The 25,271-nt window shown below is 52.1% G+C and overlaps 6 protein-coding genes across 6 annotated transcripts; 2 read left to right on the top strand and 4 right to left on the bottom strand.

Annotated features, from left to right (window-relative positions):
- Window positions 1-9: 9 nt before the first annotated feature.
- On the bottom strand, window positions 10-2,305 carry EDD37DRAFT_623994 (amylosucrase). Its single transcript, XM_062816133.1, has one exon. It carries the CDS (start codon window positions 2,042-2,044, stop codon window positions 137-139), a length of 1,908 nt encoding a protein of 635 aa, XP_062673898.1. The 5' UTR covers window positions 2,045-2,305; the 3' UTR covers window positions 10-136.
- Window positions 2,306-2,568: 263 nt separating this feature from the next.
- EDD37DRAFT_288745 (fatty acid synthase subunit alpha) lies at window positions 2,569-8,711 on the bottom strand. Its single transcript, XM_062811112.1, has one exon. The coding sequence runs from the start codon at window positions 8,473-8,475 to the stop codon at window positions 2,878-2,880; it is 5,598 nt and encodes a 1,865-aa protein (XP_062673897.1). The 5' UTR covers window positions 8,476-8,711; the 3' UTR covers window positions 2,569-2,877.
- Window positions 8,712-9,620: 909 nt separating this feature from the next.
- On the top strand, window positions 9,621-16,299 carry EDD37DRAFT_288712 (fatty acid synthase subunit beta). The gene has a single exon (XM_062811111.1). It carries the CDS (start codon window positions 9,911-9,913, stop codon window positions 16,178-16,180), a length of 6,270 nt encoding a protein of 2,089 aa, XP_062673896.1. The 5' UTR covers window positions 9,621-9,910; the 3' UTR covers window positions 16,181-16,299.
- Window positions 16,300-17,141: 842 nt separating this feature from the next.
- Window positions 17,142-19,714, top strand: EDD37DRAFT_678093 (uncharacterized protein; the record flags this gene model as incomplete). Its single annotated transcript, XM_062819628.1, has 2 exons — window positions 17,142-17,520; window positions 17,571-19,714. Exons 1-2 carry the CDS (start codon window positions 17,493-17,495, stop codon window positions 19,712-19,714), a joined length of 2,172 nt encoding a protein of 723 aa, XP_062673895.1. The 5' UTR covers window positions 17,142-17,492.
- A 226-nt stretch (window positions 19,715-19,940) lies between these two features.
- On the bottom strand, window positions 19,941-21,499 carry EDD37DRAFT_288688 (Pre-mRNA-splicing factor of RES complex-domain-containing protein). The gene has a single exon (XM_062811110.1). The coding sequence runs from the start codon at window positions 21,316-21,318 to the stop codon at window positions 20,167-20,169; it is 1,152 nt and encodes a 383-aa protein (XP_062673894.1). The 5' UTR covers window positions 21,319-21,499; the 3' UTR covers window positions 19,941-20,166.
- Window positions 21,500-22,316: 817 nt separating this feature from the next.
- EDD37DRAFT_647666 (uncharacterized protein) lies at window positions 22,317-24,707 on the bottom strand (the record flags this gene model as incomplete). Its single annotated transcript, XM_062817910.1, has 4 exons — window positions 22,317-22,661; window positions 22,731-24,044; window positions 24,119-24,570; window positions 24,632-24,707. 4 exons carry the CDS (start codon window positions 24,705-24,707, stop codon window positions 22,317-22,319), a joined length of 2,187 nt encoding a protein of 728 aa, XP_062673893.1.
- Window positions 24,708-25,271: the final 564 nt, after the last annotated feature.

Genomic DNA, 25,271 nt, shown 5'->3' with positions numbered 1-25,271 from the left:
GGCAAAGAGAAAGCGAGAAAACTGTCAGAGTGTCGGCCAGGCAACAGGCGGATATCATTTCCTCATTCCATCTGATTAGAACAGATAGACCCTTGGACAACATCATCATCGAATGAATCAATCAATGAACGATGAATCAATGCCTCAACCACATAAACTGATGAGCCCTCAATTGGATCCCCGACTCCCTTAAATCAATCTTATGCCCACTCAACAAATCCTCGCATGCTTGAGGCATCGCCATGAATCGTTCTTTGCCAATCCATTGCGGCTCATCCGAGAAATTGCACAGACACAGCACCGTCGACCTAGGCCCAGGTCGTTGGTATCCCAATATTGTCGGGTTGCCAGTATAAAAGCCCACCGCCCTCCCTCCAGCAAGCTCCTCCGTCGTCTTGCGCAGATGAATCAGATGCTTGATCCCGGCATAAATCTTCCCAGGTATCGTATTCTCATCATGTCTTTCTGCATACCGTGCCTCGGGATAATAAGGGCGATTGACCCAGCGGCTATCGTCCATCTTTGCCGGGTCATTCAGGTAACTGTAGTCATTCAATTGTCCAACCTCATCACCCAGGTATATCAGCGGAACACCTCCCGTGCTCATGGCGATTGAGTATGCGAGCAGGATTCTCTCGATGGCGTGATCTTGCATCGACTCTAGACCTGCCAGGGACGCCGTCGTGCCCGAGATCCTACAATCCCCTGTTTTTGGGTTATCCTGAAAGGGCACCCCACGTGCAAAACTGCCTGGATACCTATTCACGAAGAAAGCATTCAGAAATTTTCTGTGACTGGTACCTTCTTTGCCCAATTCACTGGCATCCTCGTCAGAGAACGTCCACCCAATATCATCGTGCGACCGGACGTAGTTGACCCACGCGCAACCCCTGGCGATGTTATGCCTCCGCTCAATCGCTTGTGATAGCATTGACGCATCTCTGGTGGCTAGTGCTTCCCATGTAAGCGCCATTTGCAGCGGGTTGTACGAGAGTTGGCACTCGTCCCGATCAATGTACTGCACCACAAAATCTGGATGGACAATGGCCTCGGATTTGAAGAGCACAGACGGTGCGGCGATGCGACAAAGCGCATTGAATGCACGGAGTAGTTTGTGCACCTCGGGCAGATTCTCACAGTCGGTATTCATCTGTTTCCACATGAACGCAACGGCATCCATGCGGAAGAAGTCCACGCCAATGTTTGCCAGATATAGCATCTCGGCAGCCATGGCGCGAAACACGGCAGGGTTGGAATAGTTCAGGTCCCATTGGAAATGGTAGAAGGTGGACCACACGAAGCGTCCGTCGGGAAGTTGTATGAACGATCCGGCATGGTCGTCAGGGAAGATTTCTCTCGTGGTACTTTCAAACGCAGAAGGGACCGTTCGATCAGGAAAGGTCCAGTACATGGCAGAGTGCTCTGGACAACCTTCGGCAGCTTTCTGGGCCCAGCGATGCTCATTTGAAGTATGGTTGAACACCAGATCGAGGACCAAACTGATCCCGGCCTTCCTCAGCTCGGTTGCTAAATCTCTGAGTTCTTTAATAGTTCCCAAGTTTGGCTGAATATCACGGTAGCTGGATACTGCATATCCTCCGTCGTTGAGAGGCTGAGGAGAAAGAAAGAGTGGCATCAGGTGAAGATAGGTCAAGCCAAGTTCCTGGAAATACGGTATCCGTCGTTTGATTCCGGCGAGGTTGTTGGCGTACCGATCGACGTAGCATACTCCTCCGAGCATATGGTTCGACATGTACCATTCCGGCTCTGACTCGCGCTGCTTGTCGATTCTTTGCAAGTCGGGATGTCGCTGCTGCCAGCTCTTACCGCACACTCGTATTAAGTCGACCAGCTGGTCCAGACAATCGTTCCGGTATCCGTAGAGCTCAGCGAAGATGGCGAAGACAGTAATGAAGTGCAGGTCTAACCGAGCATGGAAATCCTTGTCATCGAGAATCTGTATGCCGTCTTCGCTCTTTTTCAATTCCTGTATGATGTATGCTTTGGCCGCACGAGCTTGCTGTTCAACCGAGAGGCTACTCATGGCTGTAGGATGAAGAGAGGGAGAGAGAGAGCAAATAACGCACAAGGTAGCGGAGTGGATGAAGGAAAGGACGGTCGACAATAAAAAGGCACACACCTACTCAGCAACTCACCTGTAAGCAGTCAATCATATCTTTGACCAGACTGCTTTCGATCCCAATCGCAACCCTATCCTGACGTCTTCACCATGAGGAGGAACATGAGGCAGAGACTTTCTGTGGGAAAGAATGAAACGGCTCATCTCTCGGCCAAATAAATTGCGCAAGAACGGCCGAGCGAGCAGAGTTTCTCCTTGGTCCATCATTTCCCCAGTCCGCTAATTCAAGCCGAAAACAAGCAGATCAAATGTTTTGGCGATCATATCCGAGGCGGCACTAAAGCGAGGCGGGGTATGGGGCGAGACAATGACGAGTTACATACTGGACGAAAGTCATAGCCAACAGTCAAGGAGGGAAAGTATCTTTGTTGTTCTATCGCCGAGTTTGCGGTGGGCAAGTCAGAATAAAAGTATCAGATCGACCGAGGACCGAATACTGCGACGTGTTATTGATCTAAGCGTTCAGCCAAAGAATGTATGTACTCAGTTTTAGGATCATTATATCTCTGTATACATTGATGATGGTAAGAGAATCTATTGCCTCTCTTCAGAATGATCCGTCTGGATCAATCTACAAAGTCGCTACAAGTCACCCGGACGCCTCCTGACCGAACCGGCAGCCCCATGCAATTAAAATATACCACAAGGAAAAGCCGTCATCCCATCATGTGCTATTCACAACATGTTCAGCCTGCTGGACCTCCGCTCCAGGTCTATACAAGCCCAATTAGTACATCTTAGAATGCAGACACAGCAACAGCAATCGCCTGGCTCTCGCTGTGACTGATGCTGACATTGACATTCTTCACACCAGCATCCTTGGCTGCTTGCAACGCAGCTCCGTGAAGTTCAACCTTGGGAGCACCGTTCTCGTCACTGAGAATCTCAATGTCGTAGAGGGCCGCGCCTGCGCCCTTGCTAGAGACACCGAGCGATTTGAACACAGCCTCTTTGGCACTCCACCGGCCAGCATACGAAGCCTGAGGTGAAGGAGCCTTACTGCAGTAGGTACGCTCTGATTCGGTAAAGTTTCGTTTTACGAATGTGTCGTTCTCAATGTTGATGGCTCGAATGTCCTCAACGTCGACACCAATTTTGGACCCCTCCTTGGCACTGGCTTGCGTCAGTGACTCAAGCATGGCCTTGGTCTCCTGGGCGTTGGAGCTGAGAGACTTCTTGGGTGCTGTGGCGGAATATTTGAGCTCGCCGGTCTTCTTGTCGGCTGAAACTCGTTGTTCCGGATTCAAGAAGACATTTTGCATCAGCTCGTCAGGGTATGGAGCATGCGACTTGGCCACAAACAGGGTGTTGTTGATCATGCCGTTGTGGAAGAATCTGTAGGCTCTCTTCTGTCGAGCCTCAACCTTGACCTTGTATCGTTGGAATTCTGCTTGATCCAACGTGGCAAAGAGGTACTTGGGATGGATACCAATCGCCTGAGCACCCTTCTGACCGAAACCGAAAGAGGTGACGGAGAAAGCTTTGATACCATCGGTCTGCAGTGAATGGCTTGGGTACACAATGTAGTCGAACTTCTCCATCACCTGATCAATGTTGTCGGCGTTGCGGTTTCCCGGCACAATGCCACTGTTCATGGATTGCAGACAGCCGTTGAACATCCAGGCACCAGCAGCACCCTTGGGGTGACCAGTAAGGTATTTCTGGAAGATACCAAGTAGAGCATTGCCCTTCTTTCGGCCCAGATGGGCCATCTGCTTGCAAATAACTTCTGACTCGTTCTTGTCGTTGGCAACGGTCGATGTACCATGGAAAGATGCAACATCAAGGTCATCAATGGTAAGACCCCAGGTGGCGAGCGCACCACGGAGTGGAGCAATGGCAGGATCTTGCTTCCAGAAATTGTTGCCTAAGCTGTACTGGGCCTCCTTTTCTTGTTTGATGGCTTCACGCTCAATGTGAGCAGCACGCTCTTCCATGTACTCTTTCTCATCGAATCCAAAGCCAGATTGAGCCTTCATGGCAGCGACCTCTTCGTGCAGATACAAGAACTCAGACTCCTGCCAATCCTTGATAGCACGTCTGCGTAGATCGAGTTGACGTCTGCGATAGTTGATGTCTAGTAGAGGTGATGGGTATTTGCCAGGGTTTTCGCGAGCAGTCGTCAAGACACCCTGACCTGGAGCAGGTACAGAGCGGCCAATCTTATCTGTAGCGGTGGTGACCAGGCCAAGAATACCATAGATCGGGGTTCCCATGTCCAGGGCAAGACGAGCTGTCATGATAATTTGCATACCACAGCCCTGGGATTCCATGAAGCCGTTTCGGGTTGTGGTTGTGGGTCTGGACATCTCTTTTGGTGTTCGACCATGAGCAAACTCATCCTCGGCGTTGCTGGTAGCTTTCATGTTGGCGAATTCGTAGGAGCCTTCCTCCTGGAAATCGTCAAAGCCACCGACCAAGCAAACGCGCGCCTTTCCTTCGATGATGGTTTCGTAACCAATATCGACGGATTCAACAGCAGTTGCGCATGCACCGACGGGTGTCTTAATTGGACCTGTGGACGACAAGAGCAACATGTTGACCCAGGCAGCCATGGTGTTGATGAAGGACTCCTGTAGAATATCCTTTTGAACAGGCTTGTCCATGAATCGATCCTTGTACATGCCACGGAGTGCGGTTGTACCACCGATACCGGAACCCACGCAGTTGCCAACCTCCGAAAGATGGACGTACTGGTAGAATTCGTATGGGTCAGTGATACCGGAAGCAAGCAATGTCTCGACGGTGCAGACAAGGACAAAGAGAGTGACCGGGTCGACCTGCGAGATGATATCGTCTGGAACGCCGTAGTGCTTAGCGTTCCAACCAGTAGGGATCTGGCCAGCAACAAGACGATCGAATCTGAGGGCCTTAGGAATGAGCAGAGTGGCACCCTTCCGCAGCCGGACAGTGTATTCACCAGACTCAAGCTCAAAGATTTCCACCTTCTCACCGTGTTGTCGTTTGAACTCCTCGGCAGTCTCCTTAGAAGCCTCGAATGGATCCAAATCTTCCTCGATCTGAATTTCCTGAAGGAGCTGCTTCTTCTTGGGATCATACCCATTGAAGAGTTCCGGTTCAATCAGACGAATGCCAGCGTGCTCGAGTATTTGCTTCTCATATCGAGCCTTGACATCTTTGTCGTCGACAGGCTCGCTAGTCTTTGCATCCACCCAGCCAGAGTAGGTTTTACCCTTGAGAGGACCGTTGTGGTTCTTGATCAGACCCATCAACCAGGCCATCTCAACGCAACCTTCCAGAGAGAATTCGCCGTAAGCTTCCATCTCCCACCGAGTGCGCGAGTTACCCCAAGGACCAAGTTCAGCAAAGCCGGTAACGACAACAACCTTGTCGAGATCGACCATGCCCTTGAGCTTGGCATTGAGCGGCTCGACGTCCTCCTTCCACTTGGGAAGAGTGGGGAATTCAAACTTGATATTCGCTCTGGGCTCGATGGTGACCTTCTTATACAGCGCTTCGCTATCCTCGCCATTGACGATCTTGTTCTCGATTGCGGTTTCCTTGGTCACAGCTTGTCGGACGGCGCTGGTTTCCATGATCTCAGCGCGCAATCTCGTCATGAGATCCTTCAAGTCTGGCAAGAATTGGAGGCCGCCATTGAGATCTGCCCAGACAGGCTCGGTCTGGCAAAGGTCAACAATGGCTGGTGACATCAGGCCCAACAAGTTGAAAGCCATTTCTTGCTGAGAGAAAGTCCTCACGCCGAGCTTCTCAACACCGTCGGCGACAATGTTGTTACCGCTCATGAGACCTGTGCCACGAGTCCATCCGATGACGGCACCGCAGATAGTCAGGTAGTCTGCCCAGCTTTCGGAGTACCAACGGTTGAAGAGTGTCTCCAAGCCCAATTTGGACTCAGAGTAAAGGCCGTCGTTACCGAAAGTGCCGTGGTTGGGTGAAAGGGGTAGGATAACTTGAGCTGGACGGGTGTTGAAGCCGCCCTCGAATTTTTTCGCTTTCACAGCACCCAACATACGAACCAAGTTGGTCAACATGATGCGGTGAGCCAACTCAGACTTGGAATCGATGCTGTCGATCTCACGGCCATTTTCGGGGATAGCCGCGAATGGCACGATGAAGTCCAAATCCCACCCAAGACCCTTCTTAGTATCATAGATGTACTCGATAAGGGCATCGACGTCCTGCTTGCTGCCTTGATTGAATGGGACAACCACAAGTTGTGATCCTCGGGCACCAAAGCGGGCGTACATGGATTGATAGTATTCTGTGACCTCGCGAGAATATCGGCTCGTGGTGACCACAACTTTTGCTCCACCACTGATGAGGCCTTGGAGGACCTCCGCACCGATTGATCCGGCACCAGCACCAGTCATCAGAGCCATTCTGCCCTGGAAGCTAATACCAGAGCGAGCAGCCTCCTCCAATCCGTCGATGTAAGCACCGGTGAGCTTCTTGCTGTACTCCCAGCCATGTTCTTGCTTCTTCTTCAAATGCAAGAAAGGAATAGTTTCTGTCTTGCCATGTTTGGCGGTGCCATTCATGGTAGCCCGAGCCACTGAGCCATTTCGACCTGGTTTCTTGACTTCGCCATTTTCTTGAGGCATGATATGAGCCTCGTTCATGGCCAAAGCACGGACAACATCCTTGTACAAGCTGTTGAACTGAAGCTGGGAAGCTTTGGATAGCTTGTGTTGCTTTCTAATCAGCTTATAGACGTTGCGAAGATCATTTTGAACCTTGGCACGGTTGCTGTATTCTGAGATCTTTCCTCCTTCTGCCATTTCTCGAACATACTGCTCAAGTTTGCGAGCGCTTTGACGTGGAACTTCTTTGTAGTCAAGGTTTCCGCGGGCATCGATGGTAGTTTGTGGACCAGTGGGAACGGAGACGTCCTTGTAGACTGGCGCTTCATTGAGAACGTCTTTGCAGTTCTCAATAAGCTGCTGTCCCAGTTCTTTGGCCAGTTGATATGTCTCTCCTCGTTCGGTGGGACAGTTGTCAATGTGATATTGCATGTACTGAATCAGGGTCGGGTTGGATCTGTTCATGATGCGGATGCACTGGCTGACGATTTCACGGTCGACTGCCTGCAGGCGGCCGAAGATGATGTCGTAGTACATACTCAGGGCATCTTGTCGAGCCCAATTCCACGATGAGTCGTAGATGCGAGCCTTCAAGGCACTGAAAGAAGGTTCAATGCCGGTGGCGTAAAACTCTCCGTGCTCGGTGTTCCACAAATCAAGCTGAGCTTGAAGAGCCTTGTTGTTCTCTTGCGAGCCGATAAATGCTTTGTCGCCTGAACGGAGGTCCATCTTGAGATACCGAGCAAACAGTTCGAGCTGCTGCTTGAATAGAGCTCGTTGGTCTTTGGTCAACGCATCAATTGCAGCAGGGTCCATCATCATGCCACCACCTGCAGCACCACCAGCAGCACCTGCGGCTGAGGCCGAGGATAGGCTGATTCCTGCCGTAGAAGCATATTTGTTGGCGACATCACCAAGATACGTCTTTGCGTCGTTTTCAGAGCCAAGACGAGCGGGCGGCTCCATGGTAAGCGCAAGCAAGAGGGCTCCGTCTTGTCGGCCAGGGCCAAGGCCAAAAGAGGTTTCCAAGTGTTTTCTAACGGCTGTGATGTTGAAACCACCAGGCATCTTGGAAGATACCAGACGAGCGATCAAAGATTGTGACTGCTTGCCGAGTTGGCCATTGAAAGTAGACTGCATTGAAGCACCCAGCTCGTCAAGAGGAGTATCTTCTGGCTTCTCAGGCGTCGATCCAAACTCTTTTCCAAGATCACCCAGGATCTCATTTTGCAGCGTAGACTTTCCACCGACCAAATCCTTGATGGCTTTGCTGAGAGGAATGTCAGCCAGAGGCTTCTTAAGCTTCTGGGCGACCAAAGCTCTGACGATATCTACAGCAGCGACAGGAGCGTCGGCGACTGCAGCAGCAGGACCGGCGCTGGGAGCTGACGGGGCTGCCGCAACTGGTGCCGCAGCTGCAGCTGGAGTGGCCGCAGGAGCTCCAGAAGAAGCTGCGGGGGCAGCGGCGGGTGCGGCCTCTTCCTCAACAGGGTCAACGTCGTAGTAAATTTCTTTTTGATCCTTGTTGTATGCCAGGACCTGCCGTGAAACGGATGTGGCGGCGTCATATGCTTCGTACTTGGATGCCAAAGTTCTTTTTGCCATACCACCGAGAGTGTCCGCGGGACCGATCTCGACTATCCGCTCTGTTCGATTTGCCTCCAAAATGACATCCTGTGTTTCGATCCATCTTACTGGAGAAGCAAACTGATATGCCAACAGCTCAACGAGCAGGGTGTGTGCGAGCTCTTGCTCGACTTCGGGCCGCATTGTGACGGAATGTGGCTATGATGGTAATGAGGAGAAGGTATGGTCAAAGTCGGATCCTCAGGTCAGATCGAGAACCGGCGACTTGGTGAGGCCCAATGCTGAATGAACTGAATCAGAGCAGGGCAGAGGTAATAGAGCACAAGTCCACAACAGAAAGAACTTGTGCAGGTTAAACAACTTCGACTTTGAAGGAGAGGTATTTCTGGAAGGGAAGGACGTATAGTTGGAGAGGAGGGTGGGAGGACGACAGAGCGGCAATGAACTGACGAGTTGTTCAATGCCTCGTATGTGATTGAGGGAAGAGTAATCAATGTCCGGAGTGCATTGATTCTCGGACAAGAGGGTTGAATATGGTGTTGCAAGGAAAAGTTGGTTGGGATGGAGTCGGGATGTGAGCAGGCGGAAAAATCACAGGTGAGTGAGCGCAGCGCAGCAAACGGCCTAGCAGGCTAACAAACGGATGAGGCTCGGATCAATTGAAGCAGTGTGTCTTCCCCAGCCTGTTGGCTGTTGGAGCCTTGGAGGGTGCAGGGCACAGGAAGGTTGAGCAAGAAGTGGATTTTCTAGCCGGTCCAGACAGTCCCCGCCAATTCCCTTCCGGTATGGTGGCGGGTTTTAGTTGGAGAAGCTAACGACTAACCCTTCAGGTACCTTGCTAAGAACTTCACAGTTACACCTAACACTCCGCTTCGTAGAGAACACATTACCTACAACCGTTGCTTTGTGAACCTGTATAGGATTACTGAACACACGGCGTACGATCTACTCGTATCTCTATTCCTATCTCTATTCCTGCTGCCTGTATCATTTACAGACGCCCAAGCAACAATTGTGGGCATCAAAGTGTACAAGTGACCTGACAGCCTGTTCGTTCGGATACTTCTTACCTACAAGTAAATTTTTGGAGGGTGGGTTGGGAAGCTCTTCTAGTGACAATGCCGCCGATTGCCCGTGTCCCTGCAGCAATGGCTTCTGCCCACCGAATTTCTAGGCGCCCCTCCTTTATTCCCAGCTCGCCTATTGGTTGCGGACAAAACCTTCTGTGGCAAAGACTCAACGCTTCACGCTTCGGAGGCCACTTTTTTGCCGGGCGTTGGTGTCGGCCTCGGGTGCGTTTGTGGTTTATCCAACATTGAGATTCCTGCGGTCACAGCAGCAAGACCAAATTCGTTTGAACCTCCCCTCCACCATTACTGCTTCAGTTGGCAATAACTAATCCTATCACTCGAGAATCTCACCATCGCACCTCACTCTCCTTCTCTTGATCTACTGTACATCTCTCAGTCTGCTTCTGCCGCGAAGACAGTCTGCATTGATCTCATACCCCAAGCTCTTCTGTCGAAAGAGCTACCAACACTCATTCCCTCTTGCGACACCAGGTGGCATTAGTTTGCTCACTTCGACTTGTCTTGTATAATCTATACCTACCGCCACCATGTATTCCGGAGGTGCTACTGGCACCCACACTCCTCGATCCTCTCAGAATCTGCGACCTCTCACTCTCGCCCATGGCTCCCTCGAATACTCCTTCTTAATACCTACCGCTCTCCACTTTCAGGCCTCTCAGCTGCAAGCGACCTTCAAGACATCTCTGCCTGAACCAACAGACGAATTGGCTCAAGATGACGAGCCATCCTCCACTGCCGAGCTTGTCGCCCGTTTCATTGGCTTTATTGCCGCAGAAGTCGAAGATGACGAGGAGGCAACAGGTTTCTCCGAGGTGCTGAAAGTGGTCCTGAACGAGTTCGAGAGATCTTTCATGCATGCCAATGATGTCCATGCATTGGCTGCAACCCTGCCTGGAATCACCGAGAAGAAATTGGTCGTGGTCCGGTGCTATTACGCCGGCCGCGCAGCAGTCGCACGACCCATCAAGCCTCATGATTCTGCCCTTCTCAGAGCTGCGGATGATGAGGAATCAAGTCTTTTCACCGTCTTCGGAGGTCAGGGCAATATCGAAGAATACTTTGACGAGCTGAGAGAGGTGTATACCACATACCCATGGTTTACGAAAGACCTGATCGAGTCCTCCGCAGAACTGCTGCAGAATCTAGCAAGAAGTCCCAAGGCAGACAAATTCTACTCCAAGGGTCTGGACATCATGCGTTGGCTGGCAGATCCAGAGACGCAGCCTGACACCGATTATCTGGTGTCCGCGCCTGTTAGTCTGCCCTTGATTGGCCTGGTTCAGCTTGCCCACTATTCAGTCACTTGCAAAGCCCTCGGAAAGACGCCTGGCGAGGTAAACGAGAGGTTGAATGGTACCACTGGGCACTCACAAGGTGTTGTGACGGCTGCCGCCATTGCTACCGCAACATCATGGGAAAGCTTCGCCAGAGCCGCCAAAGAGGCCATCACCATGCTATTTTGGATTGGTATGAGGAGCCAGCAGGCTTATCCTCGCACTAGCATTGCGCCGTCCATCCTGCAAGACTCTCTGGAGGCCGGTGAGGGCATCCCCACACCTATGCTGTCTGTCCGAGATCTTTCCATAAAGCAGCTTCAAGAACATATCGACGCCACCAACGAGCATCTGCCTCAGGATCGACATATCGCCATTTCCCTTATCAACAGTGCTCGCAACTTCGTTGTCACGGGTGCGCCAATCTCGCTTCACGGTCTGAACCTGCGCCTGCGCAAGGTCAAGGCTCCTACTGGCCTGGATCAGAACAGAATACCCTACACAGAGCGTAAAGTCCGCTTTGTCAACCGATTCCTGCCTATTACCGCACCCTTCCACAGCCCTCTTCTTGGTGAGGCTTTCAAGAGCATCCAAGAAGATCTCAGTGACCTCAAGATCCCTGCTTCCCGCCTGACCATCCCGGTTTACGACACCAATTCCGGCGAGGACCTCCGTGCGCAACAAGACAAGGACATTGTTCCAGCTCTCGTGCGTATGATCACGCAAGATCCTGTTCACTGGGAGCAGGCGACTGTCTTTCCCGGTGCCACTCACATCATTGATTTCGGGCCCGGAGGCATCTCAGGTCTTGGAGTTCTCACCAATAGAAACAAGGATGGAACTGGCGTTCGTGTTATCCTAGCCGGCGCAATGGATGGCACCAATGCTGAAGTTGGCTACAAGCCTGAGCTTTTCGACCGTGATGAGGAGCATGCAGTCAAATACGCCACCAACTGGGTCAAGGAACATGGTCCCAAGCTCGTCAAGACCTCTATTGGTCAGACTTATGTCGACACCAAGATGTCCCGCCTGCTTGGCGTTCCACCATTGATGGTCGCCGGCATGACGCCGTGTACTGTTCCTTGGGATTTCGTTGCTGCTACCATGAACGCTGGCTACCACGTCGAGCTGGCTGGTGGCGGTTACTACAATGCCAAAGGCTTGACCGAAGCATTGACCAAGATCGAAAAGGCTATTCCTCCTGGACGAGGTATTACCGTTAACTTGATCTATGTCAACCCTCGAGCGATGGGCTGGCAAATTCCCCTCCTTGCTCAACTCCGAGCCGATGGTGTTCCCATCGAGGGTCTGACTATTGGTGCCGGTGTTCCATCCATTGAAGTGGCTCAAGAGTACATTGACACCCTGGGCATCAAGCATATTGCCTTCAAGCCGGGCTCTATGGATGCCATTCAGTCTGTCATCAACATTGCCAGAGCCAACCCAACGTTTCCTGTCATTTTGCAATGGACTGGTGGTCGCGGCGGTGGTCACCATTCCTTTGAGGACTTCCATCAACCAATTATACAAATGTATGGTCGTATTCGAAAATGCCAGAACATCATTTTGGTGGCTGGTAGTGGTTTTGGTGGTTCGGAAGACACTTATCCGTACGTGACTGGCACCTGGGCAAGCAACTTCGGGTATCCCCCGATGCCTTTCGACGGTGTCCTGTTCGGCAGCAGAATGATGACAGCAAAGGAAGCCCACACTTCCACCAACGCCAAAAAGGCCATTGCGGAAGCGGAGGGCGCTGACGACTCTCAGTGGGAGAAGACTTACAAAGGTGCCACTGGAGGCGTCATCACTGTCCGCTCCGAAATGGGTGAGCCCATTCACAAGTTGGCCACTCGTGGTGTCAAGTTCTGGGCCGAAATGGACCAGAAGATTTTCACTTTGGACAAGAAGAAGCGAGTTGCGGAGCTGAAGAAGCAACGTGAATACATCATCAAGAAACTCAACGACGATTTTCAAAAGGTGTGGTTCGGCAAGAACTCTGCTGGCGAGACTGTTGACCTTGAAGACATGACCTACGCTGAGGTCGTTCGTCGCATGGTTGACCTTATGTATATCAAGCACCAGTCTCGCTGGATCGAGGTTAGTCTTCGAAACTTGACGGTCGACTTCATTCGCCGCGTTGAGGAACGCTTTACCGTCGGCTCTGGCAAGCCGTCTCTCATCCAGAGCTACGCTGACTTTGAATCCCCTTATCCTGTTGTTGAAAAGGTTCTGGCTGCTTACCCCGAATCCGAGACTCAGTTGATCAACGCACAAGATGTCCAACACTTCTTGCTCCTTTGCCAGCGCCGTGGACAAAAGCCTGTGCCATTCGTGCCTTCGTTGGACGAGAACTTCGAGTTTTGGTTCAAGAAGGACTCTCTGTGGCAGTCGGAAGACCTAGATGCTGTGATCGATCAAGATGTCGGTAGGACCTGCATTCTTCAAGGTCCCATGGCTGCCAAATACACCACAAAGATCGACGAGCCCATCAAGGATATCCTGGATGGTATCCACAACGACCACATCAAAGGCCTCGTGCAAGATGTCTACGGTGGCCGAGAGTCGGCTGTGCCAGTGGTCGAGTACTTTGGTGGGAAGATCATTGCTTCTCCAGACAGTGTGGTAGAGCTAGATGGAGTTACTGTCATTCCAGATGGATCTCGAACGACATACAGACTGTCGAGCGCGCCTTCGGCTACTCTTCCAGAGGTGGAAGATTGGCTACAGTTATTGGCTGGCAAGACCTACTCATGGCGGCATGCCCTCTTCACGACGGACGTAATTGTGCAAGGCGCTCGCTATCAGAACAACCCTCTTAAGCGCGTCCTGGCTCCCGTACGAGGTATGTCTGTGGAGATTGCACATCCCAAGGAGCCTGCGAGAACCACAATCACTGTTAAAGAGCACACCCAGTCCGGCAATGTTGTCAAGAGTCTAGACATCAGCTTGGTGGGCAAGAACGAGATCTTGATGAACATGTGGGAGGAGAGAACTGCTGAAGGTGAAGCGGTCGCGTTGCCCTTCAGCTTCATCTACCACCCTGAGACTGGCTATGCACCAATCCACGAAGTTATGGATAGTCGCAACGATCGCATCAAGGAATTCTACTATCGAATCTGGTTCGGGGAGAAGGACGTCCCGTTCGACACTCCTACTACCAACACCTTTGATGGCGGCAAGGCCACTGTTGTTACTCAAGACATTGCCGACTTTGTTCACGCAGTTGGCAATACAGGCGAGGCTTTCGTTGATCGTCCGGGCAAGGAAGTGTTTGCACCTATGGACTTTGCCATTGTCGTGGGGTGGAAAGCCATCACGAAGCCCATCTTCCCACGCTCCATTGACGGCGATTTGCTCAAACTCGTCCATTTGTCCAATGGCTTCCGCATGCTTCCTGGTGCCGAACCACTCAAGGTCGGCGATGAGCTGCATACCTCTGCACGCATCAATGCAGTCATCAACCAAGAGTCGGGGAAGATGGTAGAGGTGTGTGGAACGATCACTCGTGCAGGTCAGCCGGTCATGGAGGTGACCAGCCAGTTCTTGTACAGAGGCAACTACACGGATTACGAGAACACTTTCCAACGCAAGGAGGAAACCCCGATTGAAGTCACCCTGGCCACTACTAAGGATGTGGCTGTCCTCCGCTCCAAAGAATGGTTCCATCTAGACGAGCCAGATATCGACTTGCTCGGATCCACCCTGACTTTCCGCCTGTCTTCCCTGGTTCGCTTCAAGAACAAGAGCGTGTACCAGAGCGTTGAGACAGTCGGTCAGGCTCTGCTGGAGCTGCCTACGAAAGAGGTGATACAAGTGGCCTCGATTGAGTACGATGCAGGCGTGTCTCACGGTAATCCTGTGATCGACTACCTCCAACGACATGGTCAATCCATCGAACAGCCTGTCAACTTCGAGCATGCCATCCCATTGAGTGGCAAGACTCCATTGTCTCTTAGGGCTCCCGCGTCGAACGAGACTTACGCTCGTGTCTCTGGCGACTACAACCCTATCCACGTTTCACGTATCTTTGCCAGCTACGCCAATCTTCCTGGCACTATTACGCACGGCATGTATTCCAGTGCCGCGGTTCGAAGTCTCGTCGAGACATGGGCTGCGGAGAACAATATTGGTCGAGTCCGAAGCTACCATGTCACCTTGGTTGGCATGGTCCTGCCTAATGATGATCTGGAAGTCAAGCTTGAACACGTGGGCATGGTTGCTGGTCGCAAGATCATCAAGATCGAGACCAGCAACAAGGAGACCGGCGACAAAGTGCTCTTGGCCGAGGCTGAAGTCGAACAACCAGTCTCGTCCTACGTCTTCACCGGTCAAGGTTCTCAGGAGCAAGGTATGGGTATGGACCTGTATGGTCGCAGTGCCGTGGCGAAGGAGGTCTGGGACCGGGCCGATCGTCACTTTATGGACAACTATGGTCTGTCCATCATCAACATCGTCAAGAACAACCCCAAAGAGCTCACCATTCACTTTGGTGGACCTCGTGGTAAGGCCATCCGCCAAAATTACATGGCCATGACGTTCGAGACGATCAACGCCGACGGATCCGTCAAGTCGGAAAAGATCTTTAAGGAGATCAACGAGACCACCACCTCGTACACCTACCGATCACCTACCGGACTTCTTTCTGCTACACAATTCACTCAGCCCGCCTTGACGTTGATGGAAAAGGCCAGCTTCGAGGATATGCGGATCAAGGGTCTTGTACAGCGTGACAGCAGTTTCGCCGGCCACTCCTTGGGTGAGTACTCTGCTCTGGCTTCCATCGCCGAGGTCATGCCCATTGAAAGCTTGGTGTCTGTCGTCTTCTACCGTGGCTTGACCATGCAAGTGGCCGTGGAGCGTGACGAACAAGGACGAAGCAACTATTCCATGTGCGCCGTCAACCCGAGCCGTATCTCCAAAACATTCAACGAGCAGGCCTTGCAATATGTTGTGGAAAATATTGCTGAGACCACCGGCTGGCTGGTCGAGATTGTCAACTACAACGTTGCGAACATGCAATACGTGTGTGCCGGTGACCTTAGGGCCTTGGACTGTTTGACCAATGTGCTCAATGTGCTCAAGATGCAAAAGATTGACATTCAGGCATTGATGCAGCAAATGTCGCTTGATGATGTCAAAGCCCATTTGGTCGAAATTATCACCGAGTGCCAGAAGAAGACCGAGGCCAAACCTCAACCAGTCGAGCTTGAACGAGGGTTTGCGGTCATTCCTCTTAGGGGCATCGACGTGCCGTTCCACAGCACATTCTTGCGATCCGGCGTCAAGCCTTTCCGGTCGTTCTTGTTGAAGAAGATCAACAAGACCAGCATCGATCCAGCCAAGTTGATTGGCAAGTACATTCCTAACGTCACCGCGAAACCATTCGAGATCACCAAAGAGTACTTCGAGGAAGTCTACCGACTGACGAATTCACCTCGATTGGCCAAGATCTTGGAAGATTGGGACAAGTATGAGTCTGGTGATAGTTCAGCGGCGGATAGGCGTCTATCGACAGTGGCATAATTGAGCCGGCGATTACGCGTATAATCGAGTTTTCTTTTTCTCGGCCTGGCGTTATTGAGGTTTCAAGGGCTCGATCGATGCTGGCGCTTTGAGCGAGATGAACACAATGGCTTATCTGGTGTGTTTGAGTCAAGTAGATTTCCTTTTTCTGTAGATGTACAGATAGTGACGGCGGACTATAAGTCAATAGTCCCACATATCGAGATAATGAAGGCGGCACTTCAGTGTCTCGATCGATTTACTTTTCTTCTTCTGATTAGCAAGGGCAACTTAAGGTACTACTGTAGGTTCAAACTGTAACGTGGAACCCTCTTCTGCCCTTTCACCATACCAGATTGAGCGAAAAATCGACGAATCTCGATTGTCGACTGGTTCGTGGCAATGTGTGAGCCGAGTTTCACCATTGTCCAGGTGCTGCCTTTGAGCCCTGGCAAGACAGATACCTTGTCTAACCCTTTCAGATGCTGACGAACAAAAGCATGGTAGCAGACATCCCCTGGGCTGCCTCGAAGGAGTAAATGTATATGACCTTTGCGACTGGGTGATAATGCGGCTCTCGTGACAATTGATGAACCGTTCGGAGAAGAATGCTTGATTGCGTCTAGTCTCGCCGCCACCACAATGGCCTCCATCAAGAAAAAGGAAACCAGGAACCAGAAGGTCATCGACGTTCTTTCGGGGGCTTCCACCGAAGCCACAGTCATATGATAGAGTAAATAGGCGCGCATCATATGTCGCCTGTTCTCGCCAGAGTGTCGATCGCCCAGGAAAAAAACCCGAAAGACCCTTTTCCATTTGACGTTGGTGACATTTTCAACGGTGAAAAGGCACCAGAGGCAGCCGTTCCGTGCCATTGACAAGTCGCTATCTCAATCCCTGTCCTGAACTAATGCACCTCAAGCGTCTCACTTCTCCTCCGACTCCACGTTTTCTACTGGGACTACCCAACCATTTCTCCGTGATCGCTCTCCTTTGGCTGTGCCACCGTGACGAACAGTCCAATCCACTTGATTCCAGCCCAGGTCGGTCTGTGAGAGGCAACGGGAATGCAGAAGGCTACAATGGCTCATGGATGCCTCGTTGAGCTGCCCTGCGATCATGGAGCTCCATTCATGTGCTCCGTACCCTCGAAAGAGTCCCTCGCATCTGGTTTCTAACACTTTTCTCTCTTGCGGCTTCCCTCGTCTGTCTCGGTCGAGCGCAGTCTCGTTGTACAAGAGCTTGCTGACTGAGCATGCGCCCAGTCGCTGCAACGAGTTGACCTGTACAGCAGTGTCGCAATCTCACCCAAATCCGATCTGAAAGGCTGAGGATGGACATCACTTCACTCGTCCGTGCTGGTAAGTCCACGTCTACTACGGAATTTGGGCACCGTCTGACTCGGTGCCAGTGATCGGAGCCTTCGAAGATGCGATCAAGCTAGTTCAGCGCATCCGCAACCAGAGACTGAAGAGCAATGGCGGACAACTACCAGAAGAACCTACACGAGATCTACTCGAGTCACTTGCGCTGGGTCCGGCGATCGTCCGAGGACACTATGAGCATGACCTCAAGCGATTCGGGGAGCAATATGCCTGTGGGGACATACAAGCGAGGGAACAACTGAAAGATATCCTGATCAACTTGCAAATGACCTTGATAACCACACTTCGGATGGTATACATGGACGATATGGACCTGGACTTTGGGGTGCTTCAGATCTGCTCCGACGACTGCAGGGTGAATGCTGGAGTCTGTCTTGGACAATTGTCGCAACGGTTGTCAGAAGCGGCCAAGGCACAAGCACATTATCCTGTGAGTGCGTCCTATTCGTCTGGATCCGCCTTGATGCCGCCCATGTCGCCGTCGTTGGGTTATTCCAGTAGCAGGAGTACTCACTCTTCGGTGGCTCTCCAGGCACCGCACACACCAGACACGATCAACGACCAATTCCACAATCTTAGCGTGTCACCCCCTGTCCAGCCACACTATCTCGAGCGCCAATTGTCTGCAAGCTCAGCAGGGTCGCAAGAGTTGTACGCTCGGAAACCTCTTCCCGTACTTCAGCCGGTCGTGGGATCTCACCTCAACGCGCCCGTGGTCCGCGAACTGAAACCTGACAGATCCGACGTGATCAGTATGCGACGCAGATCATCTCAGGCCCTTGCGCCTGACGACAATATCTTACAGCTCTTCCCTCAGCCTGGTGGGCCATCGAATACGGATGTCAAACCAGTAAGACAACACCTGGACAACGGATCGGCGTTGCATTCGGGCAAGAACAGCCATCCTCAATCTCGCGACGTGTCACGAGCTTCAAGCGGTCGCCAAGGTCAAAACTCGAGAGAACGATGCGGACCTGATGATTTTGTGGATAGCACACGCCAGCTAAGCAATGGGACAATCTACGACATGTATCACCCGCCCACCCCCGACAGACAACCGTCCACTTCATATGCTCATAGAGCTCAAGCGACTGGCCACAATACCGTTGAGCATGTGCGGTACCTACAAGAAAAGAGCAGGCCACCGCGGGTACAGCCTCCTAGGACTGATTCTCTGAATGCTCCACCGCAGAGAGAACCCCTTTACGACCATAGAACAGCCCGACTGCAAACAGCCTCGCCTGTCCCGGCGCCACGAGCACCACCGGCCCGTTCTTACTCTACGACGCCAATCCAGTACAGTTCCAGTAATGGCTATCGCCGTCCGCCCACCGCTCCTCTGCCACCACCTCCCCCTTCCCCGCCTCAATTACAAGCTCTCCCGCAAATTCAACCGCAACCTAGTCTCTCACAGCTCCTGGCACCATCGTCAATTGGAGCGCCCTCGATCCACACGGTAGCATCTTCCACGCCATCCGTCCATCCGCCCGTACCGACCGGTCCGCTCACCCTCCCCACAGACAAAGACCTTCGGGGATTTTGCAAGGGCGCATTTCGCTTACAAGCTGGCCTCGAGCGCAAGGCTTTCAGCGTGGCCAACAAACCGGCCGGGTTTTCTGGCATGATCAGCTTCTGGAGATGTGAGAAGTGTAATTTCGAAGGACCTGTGCATAATACCGTCAACACCACCGACGATAAGAAGAAAAAGGGCAAGCCAGAAAGAGCATTCGATCCGAAGATCCGTGTCTCAGAGGGTGGCGGCGTGCGATATAAATGGGCGTTCCTGGCGCGATGTCACGTGTCGCTCAAGGGTATGGTCCCTAATGAGACGAGGGACGGCAGTTTCGGCAGCTTCGGATGCATTTTCTGCTGTGCCGAGGCGAAGAATCGAGGATGGTCACAGCCTGAGGAGGCAGGCTCGATTAGGTCGTCGACTTCGGGGAGTGTGAGGTCCGGACATACGGCGAATACGGCGGTCAAGGTCGACGGCAAGGACGGTGCGACGCCGATCTTTGGGAATGTCGCCAGTTTCATGCTGCATCTTGAGAGTGTGCATCGGGGCCATGACGGATGGCCCAATGCTGAGATGCTGGGACGGTTCAAAGTCGTTGTTGGACGGTTGGCTGGTGTTCATGAGGACGGGTGGGATATCAATTTCGTGCCGTTTTGATCCCATGATGGCTGGATCCGGAGGTTCTCTGTTTTGATCGGGGCTCCATGTTGTCGAGAGCTCTGACGTCGCCGGTCACAGTCGGCGCAGTTTTCATGGTGTCAACGCCGTGGAGAGAGATCCGGAGCAGATGTGGGAAAGAAGTATGCCATGGACAACGATTTGACGTGACAGGATGGGTCGGTGTGGGAGGATTTTCGACTTGTTCACAGAGAGTGCCTTTTATACCCCTTCAGTAGCGTTATGTATCACTAGATTCTACACCAGGTAGCGTTTGAGTCCTTGGAGAATGATGGCCGACTTAGAAATCTTTCCGATTTTCTGACCTTGTTGTCGTGCCATTGCGTGGTACTGTAGTTCTTGATGCTCTGCATGTGTACGGCCATCGAGGAACGCGAACATCCATGTCCATCTCTTGCGTCTCCAAGGTATGAGGACACAAAAGCACACATCTACTCATCCATCTGCCACTGGTACTCAAGATCGGCATTCCTCGTACTCCGACTCCTGGCCTGGAACCAGTCCTTCTCAAACCCATTCCCGCGATCAACACCATCCCACCGCCACCCAGGCGCGATCCCATAACGATTCGGCGGCGCGTGGCCAGCATATACTCTCGACCTCGACTTCGCTACCGTCTTCGCCGAGCCTGCACCAGCACCGGCACCGCCAGCTCCACCACCTGTGCCTTTAGTAGCGACTGCGTCTCGGGGACCTCGTTCCTCAGCCGCCTTCTCCGCCATATACTGGGCCATCGGATCATCCCACCTCTGCACCTGCCGCAATTGGTCATTCATCTGCTCATCGTCCGCTCCCCTTGCTAAACTCAAAAACTTCGCTTCCTCGAGATCCTTTTTCGCAGCATCTCGTTCACGCCGCTGGACGTCACCCATCGCATCTTCCTTCGCTTGTTTTTCTGCGCGCCGTTTCTCGGCCTCCGCGGCGCGAGCCTCGGCGCGCTTCATACTGACATCTATCCGTCGACCCGTGGCGTCTCGGTATATAGTCTCTTGTTCGGGGGATTTTTCTTTACGGGATTTAGACCGTTTCTTCTCGAGCGCGCGCTCGCGTTCTTCGCGCTCGATTAAAGCCAAAGTGTCGGCGGCGGTTTGGAGACCGGCTTTGGCGCCGGAGGACATTTTTGGGGCCTCATCTTGCTCGGTCTCGACGATGGCGGGGGCGTCTTCGTCTTCGATTTCGCGGCGGCGTTGGTCGGACTCAGCGGCGGCTTCGGCGAGGATGCGGTCTGCTTCGGTGTCTGCGTCCGCGGATGTAGGTTGGTTGGGGTTGGAGGAGGGTTCGTCGCCTGTCGATACTACTTTCCAGTTGACGCTCTTTTTCTTGCGGAATTCGGCAGACTTAATGCCGGTTTCGAATGTGGGGGTGTTGTCATCTTCGTCGTCCCTTCTTGAGGAAGAACCTTTGAGGGTAAGGGCATCGTCGTCGTCTGCGATCATTAGACCGGAGTCTGGTTGGTCTTTGGCCTTGCGCCGCTTCTTCTTGGGGCGGGAGGAGTCTTGGAAGTCGCCGGATGCTTGGTCGGAGGAGTTTGTGGCGTTGAGGTAGTTCTTTGCCAGGTAGTCGGCGAGGTTTGCGCTCGGCATGGCTGTGTAGGAGCCGTAGGCCTGGTTGGAAGAGTTGGTATGCGGGGATGGAAGTTCAGGAGATTTGATGTGCTGAGGCGGCTAGTTCCAATCCATAGATGTTCTTCTCGACGTGAAGGCTTTCAGCAGTGTTACAATCAGAGTAGACCCCGGAGGAAGTGGGAGGGGTATGCGATTGGCATCAACAAGCATAGGATCCAAAAGTTTCGCAGACACAATTCGAAGTGAGGTCAAGAGTTTGGCATGTTTGCTCACGAGGCTGCATCGGACAGGGCAGCCTTGTTGGTTCAGCCTCGTCGCCCCGTAGCCTCGCAGCCTCGTGACCATCCACTATCTTGTACTTTACCTCACCACTTCACTTCACCTTCCTTCTACCTCACCTTCACTACCACTTTTGGTCACCGCCTCAATAATGCTGTTTATGTATTAAAGTCAGAGAGAATTGTTTAACAACCGGCATCAGAGCAATTCTGGGACCGGTCGGCCCAATTGGCAATGTCGTGTTGGTACGCCTCTGAGAATTCACCTTCTCACACTACCGACTAACTTGCTAAACCATCGCTGGTACCAGGTCAAGCTGGAACCGCCAGGGGCTGTGCCGGCGCGGGTTCTGCGAGTTTGATTCACAGTGCGTGCATGACTTTTCGTCACACACAAACATTGCCGACCACAAATTTAAGGTCTCAGATGCGAGAGACGGGGGAGGGTAGAATTTGGGGTTGAGCGCTCATGCCAGGAAGAAAGAGAAGGACTATGAGCAGGAGGGGTCCGCTGCGAGAGGGGAGAAGGTCTCTAAGAGTCCGGGAAACCAACCAAACAATTTTTGGGGGTATTTTTTTAGGTACTTGTGTTGGGTCGTAGCACCTCGGTGTTGATATTAAATACTTCTCAGTCACTTCGGCTTACTGGTACGCAGTCCTTTTATCTATCTATATCTTGAACTCTTCCCCTGAACAAGATAGCACTTGGCTCGTATCGGTTCACTGGTCATCTCGCTACTATGCATCATACGGCTCATCACCTCGTATGATATATACTTCAGCAACCAAAACAGCGCAGCCAACAGCCATGGCAACCGCAATGATCGGCAGATTGACCTTTGCGAATTCCAGACGCTTGACCTCAATGTATTTGCGTTTCAGGATGTCTCTCCACAACAAGCCAGCAAGGGAAGCGCTGAAGACTGCGCTGAAAGCACCGAAATTGACGCCGAGTGCCATGGCATACACTGTCGCCCAAAAGTTTCGATCTATTATCGGAATACCATTTTGGCGGTGGATCTGCTGCCACGCTTGCACCACGCGAGAAAGGAGTATGGCGCTGCTGATATTCGTGCCAGCGAACTGAAGAGAGTGTGCACGTCAGCTTGATTGAACAATACCCGAATATGCATTCCCGATGAAGAGACTTACATTGCACAGAGCCACAGAGAGAAGTCCCATCCCGCCAATTGCCCCAACAGTCCCTGTTCGGTTCACCCAATGATCCCATCCGTATGCAAACACGGGAACCCAGCCTTTCGTGACAAGTCCTTGCACAAGGACGAACATGGATAGCGCGAACGGCACGAGGGGAAATGGCAGGTGAGCCATCACCTCTGTGACCGTTGGGAAATTCTTCTGCAACCATTCGCCTGCCTCATGTATCAGGCTTTCTAGAGTCGTCCGTCCAGATTTCTTCTGTTGAGTCGGTCCAGGATACTTTCGTTGAGACTCAATTTCGGTGTTATCCGAAGTATCCCCACTGTACCTTTCCTCCTTCTCATTAGCTGTCGAGATCGTTTTGGTGCCTGTTTTTCCGTATACTGGTTGTGCACTGCTAGCACCACCTGCAGAATGCTTCTCATTGATCATACCGGCCAAAGTCAATGACATAGAAGTCTCAGGACGATCACTACTCACTGCCATGATCTGGTCTGAGTCGCTTCTGTTATGGTTCCACAACTCAGCCCTGCTTTCGCTCTGCGAGATAAGCGGGCTCGGTCCTAGTTGGGGTTGCTGTCGCGCTGATCGTCGGAATTCTTGCTCTTCGAGCATATCACGCTTGTCTTGGTAATCTTTAAAGCCCTGCTCCCACTTCTCCAGGTGAAACAATCCGTAGATGCTGTCCCAGCAGAACATAACGAAGGCTGCCGGCAATGTCACCCAGTAGACAGGGTGTTCACCTGTAGTCTGACTGGCGGCGTTGAGCACGAGCAGAGTGATAAGGGTCACTGCCATTAAGACGGCTCCAAATGCTGCGCTCCTCCATTCGATAAAAGGGTTCAAGATCTCCTCAGCCATACGACGCTTGCCTTTCTCATTATTGGCCTTCTTGTCCTTTTCTTCTTCTCCGCCACCCCTTCCATGAGTGATGTTAGGGTTCTTAGGTTTCAGATTCTGGATAGCCGGCGGTAACACTTCCGGTGCTATCGAGGACGGGATGAACTCTTTCTCGTCGACCTCATCCTTGCCGGAGAAGACAACGTATAGCAGAAAAGGGAACATAAGAATGCCTGTAATGGCTACAGGGACGATCATGTTTGCGGTGTAATGTATGAACTTGATGTTGAAAGCTCCTGCGAGGACAAGATTGGTCGGATTAGAAGAGACCAGTATCGCCGAGACAATGTTCGCCACGGTGAACTGAGCATGGATCCAAGCTCTCGGATTGTGAATACTATCCGACACTCTAGTCATGTACGCCAGAAAAGCTGTGCCGGACAGAATTATAGGGTCATTACCAATCTACAAAAGAGCAGAATGTCAGTGATGCGGTCTCTCAGGCTAGTGTGAGGATGTTGGCTCCCTCCTAGACTTACGAAACTGCCCAGGCAAAAGAAGAAGGCATAGAGGTAGAGAAACAGGGCATGCCCATTCTTGCCACCTTTTTGCAGCGCCTTCAATGCCAACCACCTGATCAAGCCAGAGGTGTCGATGGAGATAGCGATGTAAGCCAAAGTCAAGAAGAAGACCATGATGTCGATCGGTGAGATGTCATCGGCGCCCACCGTTCCATCGTGCACTTCCTGCCGACCGATGGCTGAAATGGCCAGGAGAAAAAGATCGGCCAGCAGAGGCGCTGTCACGAAATTCATGGGGAATTGGATCCGTACAAGGATCTTGTCGGTGCCGCCATTGGGTTTGCCATACTTGGAGGTTCGGTCTGGACAGGATGATAGTATTCGCAGACTTTCGAGCAACCCCAGCACAAGCCTGGAAAGGCTTGAAGGGACATATATTGACACCTTGAAAGGGAATTGCACTGCAAGATCTATGCGATATTGGAGGTCAATCTGATGAGTAGCATCGGTCCAAAAGGAGCGCCTGCTTACTTGTGAGGACAAAAACAACCAGTGTCACTATCGACCGCCAGTCTTTGATCTGACTGGTGTCAAGTGAATCCGCCATTCCATTACCACCGCAGTCGATCTGGTCGGTTCAAGAACGTGTCTGTCGCCTTGAAGGCATGATCTAGCGGCACAAGCAGTATTGTATCGACTGTGCGGGACGTTGCTTCGAACGAAGTGGGAAAGAAATACTTCAACTTACTGACCGCAAGATCTGGATGGTTGCAAAGTCACCCATAAGGACACGGCAGGGACGGGTACTTACGGCAAGCACTGTGACCCTTGTTCACCCTGGTCCTCGCTCCAGCAATGCCCCACGGAGAGGTAGGGTTCAGGTCGGAATGTTCTTCTGATGAATTTTGAGGCTGTGCTACCCCGCCAGAGCCTGTGCTTCCTGGCACGCGAACAAGCACCACTCGTGTGCTTGCTTGGAAGTGCTGGTGCTGTCACAGGCTCTTCATGGTTGGTGTAATCTGGCCTTCGTGGTGCGGTCACTGAGATCTTCGTCAACCGGTGTAGGGATAATTCCAGCCATTGCCTGTTGGGAATAGCTGGAAGCCTTAACTTTGCAGTAGGCTTATTTCCATCAGCAATACCTGGTGACACCATGCTTTAAGTATGCATG

This window comes from Exophiala viscosa (genome assembly GCF_022695815.1).
Source record: "Exophiala viscosa unplaced genomic scaffold EDD37scaffold_2, whole genome shotgun sequence".
In the NCBI taxonomy this organism is placed as follows: domain Eukaryota; kingdom Fungi; phylum Ascomycota; class Eurotiomycetes; order Chaetothyriales; family Herpotrichiellaceae; genus Exophiala; species Exophiala viscosa.
This window is presented reverse-complemented; position numbering and strand designations above follow the sequence as displayed.

Excerpts from the sequence above, each read along its gene's own strand:
- EDD37DRAFT_623994 (XM_062816133.1), bottom strand. The coding sequence starts at position 2,044 with ATGAGTAGCCTCTCGGTTGAACAGCAAGCTCGTGCGGCCAAAGCATAC.
- EDD37DRAFT_288745 (XM_062811112.1), bottom strand. The coding sequence starts at position 8,475 with ATGCGGCCCGAAGTCGAGCAAGAGCTCGCACACACCCTGCTCGTTGAG.
- EDD37DRAFT_288712 (XM_062811111.1), top strand. The coding sequence starts at position 9,911 with ATGTATTCCGGAGGTGCTACTGGCACCCACACTCCTCGATCCTCTCAG.
- EDD37DRAFT_288688 (XM_062811110.1), bottom strand. The coding sequence starts at position 21,318 with ATGCCGAGCGCAAACCTCGCCGACTACCTGGCAAAGAACTACCTCAAC.